Source organism: Leopardus geoffroyi, chromosome A2 (genome assembly GCF_018350155.1).
Source record: "Leopardus geoffroyi isolate Oge1 chromosome A2, O.geoffroyi_Oge1_pat1.0, whole genome shotgun sequence".
NCBI lineage: Eukaryota > Metazoa > Chordata > Mammalia > Carnivora > Felidae > Leopardus > Leopardus geoffroyi.
The window spans coordinates 81,948,030-81,963,628 of NC_059331.1; the positions used below are offsets into that span (position 1 = coordinate 81,948,030).

The following is a 15,599-nucleotide window of genomic DNA, read 5'->3' on the forward strand; positions in this document are numbered from 1 at the left end:
TGCTTAACATAGTGCCTGGCATATGGTAAACAGTCAATACATCTTAGCAATGATTTATTCAAATTATGACATATGAGGTATATTTGTTGTGACGAAGATACATACATCTGGGTACATGTGCTGTATCTTGGCAGCATGGATGAGTTGAAAAGTGAGTGCTTATGTTTCTGTTGTCCATTTATAGAGGAGTCGGGGGACACTTCTCAGCTTCTGAGGTGTAGCTGAAAGCTTCAGTAGATGTTTGCAAGGAAAAGATGGACATTCTTGGTGGAGGAAGAAACAGGTGGGAAGGCATGGAGACATGAAAGAGGGTTTGTATTGGGAGATCCACAGGTGACTTTGTATTGTCCAAGCATGGCCCAAGAAGATAGGGGATGAGGCTGGAGAAAGAGGTAGAGGACAGAACGTGACTGGCTTTGGGTGCTCTGCAAAGAGATTCAGACTCATGCTATATGCAGTGGGAGCCACTGAAGAACTCTGAGTAGAACTCATACAGCGAGAAATGAGGTTTAGATAGTGGTGACAGAAGGGACATGTATGAGAGATATTTAGGAAGTATATAGGTAGGGAGGGCCTGGTGATTGGTTGGATATGGAGAGCAGAGGGGATAGGAGGAGACATAAAAAATTCCCAAGTTTTTACTTGGTCAACTGCAGACATGGTGGTACCAGAACCCAGAAAAAGAACCTCAGAGAGAGATTAGGACTTGTAAATAAGATGCCAAATTCCATTTTAGACATGTTTAATTCCAGTACTAGGACACATCTCTCTACACTATGGGCCCCTTCAATCCTGAGTGACGAAAAGAATACATAGCCATTTGACTTTTGGAATCACCATTTTTGTTTTGTTTTGTTCCTCAATATGTCTGGCAAGAAATAATAGTAACTAGGTATATTCCAATTCAACCATTACTGAAAGCAGAAAATTTACACAAAGATTTTCAACAACCTCCAAGTTCTATCCCCTCTATTACAACTAACATCTCATTTTTATCCTTAAAAAAAAAAAAGGCAGTATAAAAGGAAGCTTTTTATGTCTGCTGTCAGGGACCTTTTTTCCTTTCTAGATTTCTCGTGATCTGAATGCCCAATAGTTACATCAGAGTTCTCAGTTATTCTAGACTCCTGGGCACTCACTGCATCTTATTTGATAGAATGTGATTTTTAATATCCTGTATTCAAACATCAAATATGCTAAGTTGCACAGGTTATATTTATAGGTTTCCCAGCCAGGGAAATCTAGGACCTATAAAGAGAATCATAAAAGTTGCAAAGTTCAGAGAAAAGAGCAAGGTACTTAGAGAAGTCCATCATGAGCCATTCACCAGACTCCTTCCTGAAGCTAGCAGAAAGAGTAGGAAAAACTGAAGTACTAGGCCTCTGAAAGTAGCAATTCTGAGTTTGAGGTGCTTATGGCACATTAATGTGTCTAATTATCAATCAGGAAAGATCTGTTGCTCAGGAAGGGGATCTGAGCTAGATGTAGAGATGGTTGACATGATGGAAGTCACAGATGAGAGACAGAAGGTGAAAAGAGGTCAAGTTCAAGACTCCATGAAATGGTGGATTTGGAAGGTGAACCCACAAAGGAAACTGAAAATTAACATCCAGAGAGGCAGGTGAGGAAAGAGTTCAGACTGATATCAAGGGAACCAAGTGAGGTGGTATTTCCAAAAGCAAGAGATTGTCAGCAAGGTCAAATTTCACAGGTGGCTCAAGTACTGTGAAAACAGAAGCATCAATTTTTGTAAAATAAAATTGCTCATCTATGTATATACTTGTACATGGCAACATTCACAGCTTAGTATTTTGCTTGAATGTTGGTGCTGTGTGCTGTTTCAGTTTGTCTGGGATAGACAGTAAACTGCCCAGTACTGTTATGGGTCTGTGTAAAGGAATTAAGCATGGTGTTAATGTTTTGTATAATTTTTTGTTGATGTACAAAAAGACTTAATGATGGGCACAGGTGTTGTTTTTTCCAAATTATTGTAAATTATTTTTCACAAACATTGAGGAATTTCACATATTTATTGATTCATTCTTTTCTTTGTTATTTTCTTCTTTCGTTTGATACAGAATAAGCTAAGTCCTACAATATTTAGAGCAGCAATTCTAGGTTTCAGTGTAAAACCAAGAATAAGACAAGCAGCTTGCCTTAAAGTTGTTATAAACTTTTCCCCCATCAATTTTTCTCTTCTTTTGAACAGGACATTTTGTTGTTTTGGCAATTTGCTTTCCCTATAGGTTGTAGCGATCTTTATTGCCATCTGCAGTAAAACAACTATGGTAGACTTATACTCATTCATCAAGATTACCTGTTATAACTTCGCAAAAATCTCTAGGAATTAGAACTTTATTGTTATTTGAATTTGCATTTTAAAAAATTCTAGGTGTACCTTAGTGGCTCAGTTGATTAAGCATCTTGATATCGACTCAGGTCATGATCTCACAGTTTGTGGGATCGAGCCCCACATTGGGCCCTGTGCTGACAATGTGGAGCCTGCTTGGGATTCTCTCTCACCTGTCTCTCTCTGCCTTCTCCTGCTCGTGCTCTCTTTCTCTCTCTCTCAAATAAACTTAAAAAAATCTAGTAATATCAATAATTTTGTCCTATATCTGCTGCTTTTCATTGCAATTATATTTCACCTTCTATGAATTTTCTGTTGACATTGGGGTATCAATACTTCTGCCAATTTGTATGAACTGTTTATAACAACATAGTTATTAATCATTTGTCATATTTTCTCCATATCCTTACAACAGCTTATCTCACTACTGTGGGAAAGAGATTAGTTTTAGTATTTTAATTGGAAAGCCCACAAGTTACTGCTTGTAAAAAAAAGAAAAGAATCAAAAGTTGAACTATGTAATCTTATGTCATTTTATGTAGATTTTTTCCAAAAAATTATTTCTTTAACCATATGCAAGACAGATTATAAAGTTTATTTATGCTTATTTACTATTCTGGTATGTCTGTATTAAAGTGTTGACAGTTTCCAAACTGAAACATACTATAAATAAGGATGATTTGTAGGTATGTGGCTGTTAGATAAATTACATTATATTTTATTCTAATATTACTATTCCTAGACCATCTTTCCAGACTTTTTCTACAAACACAGTGTCTCAGAAAAAAATCCATGTGCAAGTTTTAAAGAATAAATTTACTTTAGGAACGTTAAGCTTTGTTTAATAAGGTTTCACCCACTTCAATTTCATTTACAAAACATGTTTGTTTTTAAATTGTAACCAAATGTTCAGTCTTACAACAAGGCAAAGTATTGGTGTTTTTGTTTTCCTCAGTGTGTCATCTTTTGCCAACGAGTAACATAATCACACCAACCAAAACAGTAACTTCATTTTGTAAATGTGGTCAACAGGGATTTGGGAAAATTTGAAGATTGTTAAGGTAACACAAAAAATTAACTGCAATAGTTGTTACGTCTAAAATAATCTTATTCAAAACACCTCCTAAAATATTCAGCAAAACTGAAGAGAAAGGGTGACAGAAAAGCTAGAAATGAGCTAAAAAATATACAAGAAAGGATAGAATTAGAAAAATCAGCATTTTGCAACTCCTAATGGAAAAAGTGATTTAGGCAAGGATCACCAATTAATCTGAAGTCTAACTTGGTTAAAAGGTTTCTGAGAAACATAGTATTTTTGTGGTCTCAAAGAATTACCCCACAGATTATTTATTAAATCAAAAGTAAAAATACATGCTATTGAAGAGATCTATAGTTACCACCTACGTCAAGTGAGTAAGCAGCATCACCAACAGTGGGGTGTCTCATATATGTGCCCCTAAAGGGTTGCAACAGCACCTAGGTAGTATTCTTGCAGAAAATTTTTACCTAGAATCTAATCAGTAGGAACAATCTGACAAATCCAGAATGAGAGACATTCTATGTAATGATTGGCCTGAGATCTTTAAAAGTCAAAGGCTTAAAAGACAAAATTTAAAGAAAAAAAAAAAAAAAGAGCTAAAGAGACATGACAACTAAATGCAATGCATGAACTCTGAGTCCTGAATAAAAAACAAATATTGGTTTTCTGTTAAATAGTATGGTATCACTATTAATTTTAAGTATTATAATACTATATATACTATACTATATATATGGGAAAATGTCTTAAAATTTTTTTTTAATGTTTATTTTTGAGTGAGAGAGAGTAAGCAGGGTAGGGGCAGAGAGAGAGGGAGACACAGAATCCGAAGCAGGCTCCAGCATGGGGCTCAAACTTATGAACTGTGAGATCATGACCTGAGCCAAAGTCGGACGCTTAACTGACTGAGCCACCCAGGTGCCCCTAAAATGTCTTTATTCCTAGAGAGATACGTATAGAATATTCAGAGGTAAAGTATCATGATATCTGAAACTTATTTTCAAATGGTTCAGGTAAATTTATAACATATGTAATATGAAATATATAACAATTGCAAATGTCGATGCATTCAACATGGAGCACCCAAATACATAAAGCTAAACAGACATAAAGGAAGGAACTGACAGTAATACAATAATAGTAGGGGACTTTATGTCAGTGGATAGATCATCCAGACAGAAAATCAACAAGGAAACAATGGCTGTGAATAAGACTAGATGGATTTAACAGATAATACAGAACATTCGACCCCAAAACCGCAGAATACACATTCTTTTCAACTGCACATAGAACATTCTTCAGGATAGATCACATGTTAGGCCACAAAAGAAGTCTCAATAAATTTAAGAAGATTTAATTCACATCAAGCATCTTTTCTGAACACAATGGTATGAAACTAGAAATCAATTACAAGAAAAAAAAACTAAAGAGAAAAAAATAACCCGCGAACACACGGAGGCTAAACAACATGCTACTAAACAACCAATAGGTCAATGAGGAGGGGAAAATTTAAAATACATGGAGGCAAATGAAGATGAAAACACAACAGTCCAAAATCATTGGGGTGTAACAAAAGTAGTTCTAAGAGGAAAGTTTGTAGTGATACAGGCCTATCTCAATACAAGAAAAATCTCAAATAAACAATCCACACTTACACCTAAAGGAATTTGGCAAAGAAGAACAACCAAAGCCCAAAGTTAGTAAACAGAAGGAAATAAGAAAGATTAGAGTGGAAATAAACGAAATAGAGACCAAAAAAAAAAAAAAAAAAAAAAAAAAAAAAAAAAGATGAATGAAACCAAGAGCTGGTTCTTTGAAAAGATAAACAAAGTTGGCAAACCTTTAGTCAGGCACATCAAAAAAGAAAGAGAGAGGACTAAAATATTTTCAGAAATGAAAGAGAAGAAATAACAACCAACAACACAGATATAAGAGAATACTATTGAAAATTATATGCCAACATATTGGTCAACTTAGAAGAAATGGATAAATTCCCCCAAAATTACAGTCTTCCAAAAGCAAATGAGGATGAATTAGAAGTTTTTAACAGACTGGTTATGAGTAATAAAATTGAATTTGTAATAAAAAAAACTCCTAACAAATCCATGGTCATGGGTTAGAAGAATTAAAATTTTCAAAATGTCCATATTACCCAAAGCAATGTATAGATTCAGTGCAATCCCTATCAAGATACCAATAGTAGTTTTCAAAGAACTAGAACAAATAATCCTACAATTTGTATGGAACGAACAAAAGACCCCGAATAGCCAAAGCAATCTTGAGAAAGAACAAAGCTGCAGTTATCACACTCCCAGATTTCAAGATATACCACCAAGTTATAGTAAGCAAAAGAGTATGGTTCTGGCACAAAAACAGACACAGTGATTAATAGTAGATAGATAGCCCACAAATAAACTCATGCTTATATGGCCAATTAATTCATGACAAAGAAGGCAAGAATGTACAATGGGGAAAAGACGGTCTTTTCAATAAGTGGTGCTGGGAAAGCTGAACAGCTACAAAAGAAGGCAAAAGAGTGAAATTGGACCCCTTCCTTATACCAGATACAAAAATAAACTCAAAATGGATTAAAGACCTAAGTGTGAGACCTGAAACCATAAAACTTCTGAAAGAAAACATAGGCAGTAATTTCTTGGATATCAGCTTTAGAAACATATTTACGAATAGGTTTCCTCAGGTCAGAGAAGCAAAAGCAAAAATAAACTATCGGAACTACACCAAAATAAAAGTTTTTGCAGAGCAAAGGAAACCATGAACAAAACAAAAAGGACACCTAGTGAATGAAAGAAGATAATTGCAAATGATATATCTTATAAGGGGTTAATATCCAAAATATATAAAGAACTTATACAACCCAACACCTAAAAAAAACAAAAAAATCCGGTGGAAAAATGGGCATATGTGAATAGGCATTTTTCCAAAGAAGACATACAGATGGCTATCAGACACATGAAAAGATACTCAACATTGCTAATCACCAGGGAAGTCCAAATCATCATGTGAACCAGATGATATCACCAGGGAGATATCATCTCACACCTATCAGAAAAGAAAAGAAATAAGAAGTATTGGCAAGAATGTGGAGAAAAGAGAACTCTTCTGTACTGTTTGTGGGAATGTAAATTGATGCAGCCACTATTGAAAAGTGTGGACGTTCCTCAAAAAATTAAAACTAGGAATACCATATTATCCAGCAATTTTGCTACTGGATATTTACGCAAAGAAAATGAAAACACCAATTTGGAAAGATATATGCAGCCCTGTATTTGCTGCAGCATTATTTACAAAAGCCAAGATATGGAAGCAACCCAAGTGTCCATCAGTAGATGAATAGGTAAAGAGGAGGGGTGTGTGTGTGTGTGTGTGTGTGTGTGTGTGTGTGTGTGTGTTTATATACACAAACATTACTCACCTATAAAAAACAATGAGCTATTGCCATTTGTGACAACATGGATGGGCCCAGAAGGTCTTATGCTAAGTGAAATAAGTCAGATAAAGACAGACAAATATCATATGATTTCAATTATATGTGGAATTTAAAAAAAGGAACATACAAAAAACATAGACACGAATATAGAGAACAAATTGGTGATTGTCAGAGGGGAAGGAGGTGGGGGGATGGGCAAATTAGGTGAAGGGGATTTAGAGATACAAACTTCCAGTTTAAAAAACTGCATCAAGAAAACTTGTATATATATGTATGTATAGGCAGACTTAAAAATATATACTATGTATATATGTGTATATATAAAACTATATTCATACAGATATATTAATGAAACTGTATATTTATACACACACACTCATTAATTAAGCAAATACAGCAAAATGTTTACAATTGGTGAATTTAGGTAAGGAGCATACAGGTGTTTGACTTAGCTGTATACTAAGTACACACACACATACCATTCCAACATTTGGTAACTAGTTCATTGCTGATGTCTATATACATCAGCTAACCAATTCCAGATGTTAAATTGGGGGTGGGGAGAATTGTTTTTAAGAATTTGCTCTGAAATGACTTGTGTACATGTAGCTATTCCTGGCAGTGTTCAGCATCCCCTCCCACTTCTTCCAGTGACCCCAGACTGAACTACTTCCCAAACAATTCACACAATCCTTATGAAGTCTTTGTTCATGTCATTTCCTCAGCCTGAAACACTATTCTTATTATTTTGCTTATCAAAATCTTACTTAGCCTTTAAGGCTTAATTCAAATTCCCCTTCCTCCATGAAAATCTTTTCTAGACAGCCACCTCCCATTCTGTGGTCCCTGTACCTTTCTTGAAACACATGCTCGTTCTTTTTTGCATTATGGCTACTTATGTATCAACTCCTATTTTTCAAGAGGGAAAGTTTTGTTTTACTCTGTTGCACACAATGAGGCCCAAATTCCTTAGAATGACGTACAAGACTCTTGGGACTTGGTGCCTGCTTTCGAGTGTTATGTCTTGACGCTTCCTTCATTGGACCTGATACCAGAGCTATAATATAAACCAATTACTAGGAATTCTTAAGTTCCTCAGATCCAGATCCCTCAGTTCCATGGCCTATGAAGGAGGAAACTGCTCCTTAGGATTTGTGTGAATTCCTGGGACCTTGCACTCACATACCACCTATGTATGTATGTATAGGCAGACTTAAAAATATATACTATGTATATGATGTGTGTATATATAAAACTATATTCATACAGATATATTAATGAAACTATGTTTCATTAATAATGAATAATAATCAATAATAATGAATAATAATGAAACTATACCACCTGCAATCTTGGCTACCACACGAGTAACTTTCCTCTGTGCTTCACTTGATTACAATTTATTCCCTTCCTATACTTTGGGAAAATAAGCCAAAACTTTTCCTGCAAAACATTCATGAGTTTGGCTGACTTTTGAAGGACATTAAGGAGGATTTACATTTTCACGGTTACAACTTCCCTGAAAAGTAAGCGTCCACCTGCCCTTTACCCAAGGGAGGCCCAGTCACTCCCTTTTGTTGATTCCTCATTCCTCCTTCTTTTTGTTTTCCCACTCTCCTCTTTCCAACCCCCCTAGAAGTAAAGTCCCTAGGACTTTCATCCCAAGCACTTAACAAGTGTTTCAGAGAACACCTAATTTGGAGCATTTATGAACCTCACGGTGCCAAGCAGAACATTTTACCTAGCTGGCTCTGATGTTCTTTAGGTCATTTATCTGAAAACCTTCTGAGTCAAAAAGCGGTTAAAAATTAATCCTGTTGACTGGAATCATGTATTTCACTTGTACTGAGAAGCTGTCATCCCATACAAGCACAAGGCAGTTTTCAGCGGAGGCCTTATCTCCTCCAGCTGGCTCAGATTTGCTGCTGCTCAGTTGCAAAGTTGTGTTTACAACAGCAAGACCTTTGGTAACTTGTCCAGCACATTAGATGATGGCATCTCTCGCTCCCTGTCTTGCTAAGAGATTGGCCGTCCAGATCTGAGAACTTTCTGTGTTCATCTTGGACTGAAGGGTGCTGTAGGAATATTTCTACTCTGTATTTAGCTATATGGTTATTATGCCAATCAATCTCAGTTTTTACAAACATCTTTATTGAGAAATGATTTAAATACTGTAAAATTCTATGATTCAAAGTGTACGATTTAGTGGTTTTTAACATATTGATGGAGTTATGCAACCATCACCACAGTCTAATTCCAGAACATTTTCATCACCTCAAAAAGTCACCATAAACAGTGACTCCCTAGACTGGACCCACCCTCTACCCCACCCTAGGCAACCACTAATCTACTTTCTGGTTTTATATATTTACCTATTCTGGACTTTTGAAATCAGTGGAATCATATAACATATGGCCTTTAGGGTTTGGTTTCTTCTACTCAGCATAATGTTTTACATGTTTATCTATATGGTCGTATGCATCATACTTTTTTATTGCTAAATAATATTCTGTAATAAGGATATAACACATTTTATTTATCCTTTTACCGGTTGATGGCCATTTGGCTTGTTTCACTGTTTTTCTATTATGAATAATGCTGCTAAGGAACATTCGAGTCCAGTTTTTTGTGTTGACATATATTTTCATTTCTTTTGGGTATATACTAAGGAGTGAATTGCTGGGTCATATAGTAACTTTACGTTTAGTATTTCGAAGAAATGCCAGACTATTTTCCAGAGTGACTGGACCATTTTACATTCCCATCAGCAGTGAATAAGGATTTTAATTTCTTCACATCCTCACAAACATTTTTATTATCTTTTTAAGTATAGCCATCATTGTAGGTATGTAGTGATATCTCATTGTGGTTTTGATGTGAATTTACCTAATGGCTAATTATCCTAATTAAATTTTGAGGCCATATATTTTAATGAACAATTATAGTGATGAAACATAGCATTCTATTTTAATATTACCACATAGTGTTTTTGAATAAAGTGGTAAAGAGAATATAGGCTGTCAAATGTTATACTTTGCAATGTACTTCGTTTCCAGTTCATCTTAAAAAATTCTAACTCAGGGGCGCCTGGGTGGCTTGGTCAGTTAAGCGTCGAACTTCGGCTCAGGTCATGATCTCACGGTCCGTGAGTTCGAGCCCTGCGTCGGGCTCTGTGCTGACAGCTCAGAGCCTGGAGCCTGTTTCAGATTCTGTGTCTCCCTCTCTCTCTGCTCCTCCCGTGTTCATGCTCTGTCTCTCTCTGTCTCAAAAATGAATAAACGTTAAAAAAAAAATTAAAAAAAAATTCTAACTCGGCTACATAAAAGTAAAAACAAAAGTGAAAACTCCAGAGATAGTTTCATAGGACAAATTCCCCATAGGATAATAACACATACTTAGCTATTATCAAGTACAGGGCAATGAGACAAACCTTGTATCTCTTACTTATTACTTTTGTTTGAACAATTTGGTTTCTGCTGGGGGAATATCTAAGCTCCAGTTCTTCTAACATGAATAAAAAAAAATAGCATCCACATCTGGAACCGAGACCACATGTGCTGGCTCCACAGGGTTTAGTAATTTTTTTGTTTTGAAACAAGGAGGCAGAAAACATAATGTGTTCCTACCCAAAGAGTCCACATTTGCAATAAAATTTTAAACATGAATGGAGTGATTTTATTTTTGGATGATATACAAAACTGTTAAATGAAATTAGAAATTGCAGTTTAAACAGTGGCATCAATTAAGAAGATTTTCTGGGAACACAATCTGGTGCAGCCACTCTGGAAAACAGTGTGGAGGTTACTCAAAAAGTTAAAAATAGAACTACCCTACGACCCAGCAATTGCACTACTAGGTTATTTATCCAAGGGATACAGGTATGCTGTTTTGAAGGGACACATGCACCCCCATGTTTATAGCAGCACTATCAACAATAGCCAAAGTATGGAAAGAGCCCAAATATGTCCATCGATGGATGAATGGATAAAGAAGATGTGGTATATATATATATATATATATATATATATATATATATATATACACACACACACACACATACACACACACACACACACACACAATGGAGTATTACTCAGCAATCAAAAAGAATGAAATCTTGTCATTTGCAACTATGTGGATGGAACCCGAGGGTATTATGCTAAGTGAAATTAGTCAGAGAAAGACAAAAATCATATGACTTCACTCATATGAGGACTTTAAGAGACAAAACAGATGAACATAAGGGAGGGGAAACGAAAATAACATAAAAACATGGAGGAGGACAAAACAGAAGAGACTCTTAAATATGGAGAACAAACAGAGGGTTATGGGAGGGGGTGTGGGAGGGGGGATGGGCTAAATGCGTAGGGGGCATTAAGGAATCTACTCCTGAAGTCATTGTTTTACAATCTGCTAACTAATTTGGATGTAAATTAAAAAAAATAAAATTAATAAAAAAAGATTATTAAAAGAAAAAAAAGATTTTCAAGCACTTCTTTCCTTGACCTGGATATCATTTTATTTTTTAAACAAAAGGGCCTAATATGTACATCAGTGAAACAACTGGATATAATATTTGCATAACCCATTTTAAATTATGATCCAAATGCTGTATTTAAGCTCAATAAAATATAAACCAATCCTGTAAATAAAATTTAAAAAGGACAAATCCATATACCATTTCTGGTATTTTCCCTGCCAGTCAGCTCTGGGACCACAGAATGAGAGGAAACTGCTCTTGTCCACCTTTTATAGGAAGCATAATAAACCAGGAAAATGGCATCTAAAAGGCACATTAATCAGTTTCCCCAGTTTAATGGCGAAAGTACTGAGAAATGAAACAGCAGAACCACACATTAAAAAAATTTAAGAACTAAAAAGTGTAATCAATGTTTTTTTTAACTAAAAAGAAACAAAGCTTTTAAATCTTTTTAAAAGTTTATTTATTTATTTATTGAGAGAGAGAGAAACAGAGCACATGAGCGTGGGAGGGGCAGAGAGACAGAGAATCCCAAACAGGTTCCTTGCTGTCAGCACAGAGCATGATGTAGGGCTCAAACTCATGAACTGTGAAATCATCACCTGAGCTTAAGTCAAGAGCCGGACACTTACTCAACCGACTGAGCACCCAGGCACCCCAAGAAACAAAGCTTTTAAACTGAAAGAGAGAGCTATTATTGATGAATGATTGTCTGTCTGTAGGCCTTTATATAAAGATCTGTTCCCTCTCCAAGCAATTAAACATAGTAAAATGAGCTAAAGATTTCACATTTTTAGGCTGGGCACAAGTAAGAATTTACTGACAAATAGATTAAATAGCCACATGAAGTGTCTTCAAAATAATTGACTTAGATAATATTTACCTAAACACAGGTAACAAGGAAATTTCTGGCTTTGGGATTCTGTCACACTTTTTTTCCCTCTTCCTATGCTAGATCCGGGGCAAGAGGAGGAGAAATGAAAGAGTGGCCAATGCCCTCTTTTTATTTTTTAATTTAATGTTAATTTTTATTATTGAAAAAATTTTAATTCCAGTATAGTTAACACGCAGTGTTATATTAGTTTCAGGTGTACAACACAGTGACTCAACGATTTCATTCATTGCTCAGTGTTCATTGTAAGTGCACTCTTCCTCCCCTTCCCCTATTTCACCCATGCCCCACCCACTTCCCCTCTGGTAATCATCAGTTTGTTTTCTATGGTTAAAGAGTCTGTCTCTTTGTCTCTCTCTCTCTCTCTCTCTTTTCCTTTGCTCATTTGTTTTGTTTCTTACATTGTACATGAGTGATATCATATAGTATTTATCTTTCTCTGAATTATTTCACTTAGCATAATACTCTACAGATCCATCAACGTTGTTGTAAATGGCAAGATTTCAATATTTTTATGGCTGAATAATATTCCATTCATATGGGTCACATGGTAACTTTATATATACACAATGGAATACTATATACATATATATATATATATATATATATATATATATATATATATCTCCATTCATCTATCAATGGACACTTGGGCTGCTTCCATTATTTGGCTATAGTAAATAATGCCACTATATACATAGGGGTGCATGTATTCCTTTTAATTAGCATTTTTGTATTCTTTGGGTAAATGCTCAGTAGTACATTTGCTGGATCATAGTAATTTTAATTTTAACTTTTGGAGGAACCTCCATGCTGTTTTCCACAGTGGCTACATCAGTTTGTATTCCCACAAACATAAGAGGGTTCCTTTTTCTCCACATCCTCACCAACACTTATTTCTTATGTTTTTGATTTTAGTCATTTTGACAGGTGTGAGGTGATATCTCATTGTAATTTTGCTTTGCATTTCCTTGATGACGAGTTATGATGAGCATCTTTTCATGTCTGTTGTCCATCTGGGTATCTTCTTTGGAGAAATGTTTATTCATGTCTTCTGCTCATTTTTTAATTGGATTACTCATTTATTAAGTGTTAAGTTCTTTTTATATTTTGGATACGAACCCTTTATCATATATATCATTTGCAAATATCTTTCCCCATTCAGTGAGTTGCCTTTTAGTATTGTTGATTATTTGCTGTGTAGAAGTTTTCTTTATTTTGATGTAGTTCCAATAGCTTATTTTTGCTTTTATTTCCCTTGCCTCAGGAGGACTCTATCATACTTTTTATAAAACATTAGAGACAACCTGAAATTTTTATTTAAAATGTTGCCTAATGAAAGTAATTTTACAAGTGTAAAGAAATATAAGACAGAAGCTAAACTATTTTGCATAAAAGGTTGTTATTTTACTAGACATATACTGTTTGTACTAAATTATAATCACAAAATGATCTTTATATTATTTATATTTTAGGGTTTGATGACACTTTCCAGACATAAAAAATTAAAGGAACTTTCTCTATCTGAGTGTTATAAAATCACCGATGTTGGAATTCAGGTAAGATAATTAAGGTCTTCTCTTAAAGAATTATGGTTAAAATTTAAGCACAAACTGAACAAACTTTATAGGTCAGAGTAGAAAAAATAAGTGGATTATAAATATCCTGATGGAGACAAGGTAAACTGGACTTTAGACAGGTCTCCATAGCCTAAGGTGACTAAGGGAATTTATTTTCTCGTTTTTCCTCTCTACTCTCTCTCTTCCCAGTGTTAGACTCATGGGATAAATAAGGACTAACAACTTCCATATAGGACAAGGTTTTAACAAAAGGGGTTACAAAACATTTAGATGCCTGTAATCTACTAAGAGAAAAAGCCAAAAGGTTTTTCTAAGGTTAAACAATGATTTACCCTACTACAGTTCATTTAAAAGTTAAATGTACATTTACATAAAACTTTATCCATGAATACGATAAAGTCAGGCTCTTGAAAGGTCTTTGACAAGGTGACAGAACAAAGGTTATTAAAATAAAACAGTTAAATATTAACATTTCTAATACTGGGCTATCTATATATATATTTAAATATATGAAATTTATTGTCAAATTGGTTTCCATACAACACCCAGTGCTCATCCCAAAAGATGCCCTCTTCAATACCCATCACCCACCCTCCCCTCCCTGGGCTATTATATTTTTTATATGGTGATCAATTACACTGGAAACCTAGCATGGTGATGACATGGACTCTTAACATACACCAATTACTAACTAATTTTTAAAATATTCCATGGGTCCGACTTCAGCCAGGTCACGATCTCACGGTCCATGAATTCGAGCCCCGCGTCAGGCTCTGGGCTGATGGCTCAGAGCCTGGAGCCTGTTTCCGATTCTGTGTCTCCCTCTCTCTCTGCCCCTCCCCCGTTCATGCTCTGTCTCTCTCTGTCCCAAAAATAAATAAACGTTGAAAAAAAAAAATTAAAAATAAATAAATAAATAAATAAATGAACGTTAAAATATTCCATGGGATGAGAAAGTGCTGATCAAAATATGAGACTAGGGGCACCTGGGTGGCTCAGTCAGTTAAGCATCCAACTCTTGGTTTCAGCTTATGATGAGTGGTTCATGAGATCGAGCCCTGCATCTGACACTTTGCTGACAGTTCAGAGCCTGCTTGAGATTCTGTCTCCCTCTCTCTCTGCCCCTCCCCTGCTTGTGCTCTCTCTCTCAAAAATAAATAAGTAAACATTAAAACAAACAAAACAAAATACGAGGCTAAGTATTAGGAAGCCAGAGCTTTTTGCCATTTCTCTTTGACTCTATGGGTTCCAGGCATTTTTATTTTCGGTCCTTGAAACCTGAAAATTACACTATTTTTAGACACTCTTAGACTTTAAATAAAAGCCTTCTTCCATATGCTAACTACATGATCATTCAGATGAGTGGAAAAAAATGTAATTTTTTAAAACATTGGCGTGTATTTTTTCAGTGATCTAGAAGAGAAAATAAAAAAAGGGAATACAGGAGCACGGAAATACAGAATTATTTAATTATTAGTTACATAAGATCAGCTCTTCTATTCAAGTTCACAAAAACTTTTTTTTCTCTTTCTCCTGCTTTTGGTGTGTATATGTATGTTGTGGCTGTTAATCAGTTTTACCTTTCTAAGGTTCCCAGTATACTCATACTTCTGGGCATATGACAATCTTTCTCCTCTGTGCCTCCTCCAGCCCAAGTATTAAGTCCCCAAAGAGAGGAGACAAAGAAGGTGAGAAGAGAAAATGACACAGAAACCTATTTCACAACTCCTTATTTGGATTTACAAAAGAGAGGGGAAGGGAGTAAAATAAGGTGATTATATTGAGATATTTACATTATCCACAATTTATC

The 15,599-nt window shown here is 35.2% G+C and overlaps 1 protein-coding gene across 1 annotated transcript in view; it reads left to right on the forward strand.

The window, feature by feature from the left end:
• Nucleotides 1-15,599, forward strand: part of FBXL13 (F-box and leucine rich repeat protein 13) — a 211,287-nt gene that overhangs the window by 167,683 nt on the left and 28,005 nt on the right. Inside the window, exon 18 of the mRNA XM_045494560.1 lies at nt 13,685-13,768. Within this exon, the coding sequence (XP_045350516.1) occupies nt 13,685-13,768 (84 nt within the window). The remainder of the gene's footprint in view (nt 1-13,684; nt 13,769-15,599) is intronic.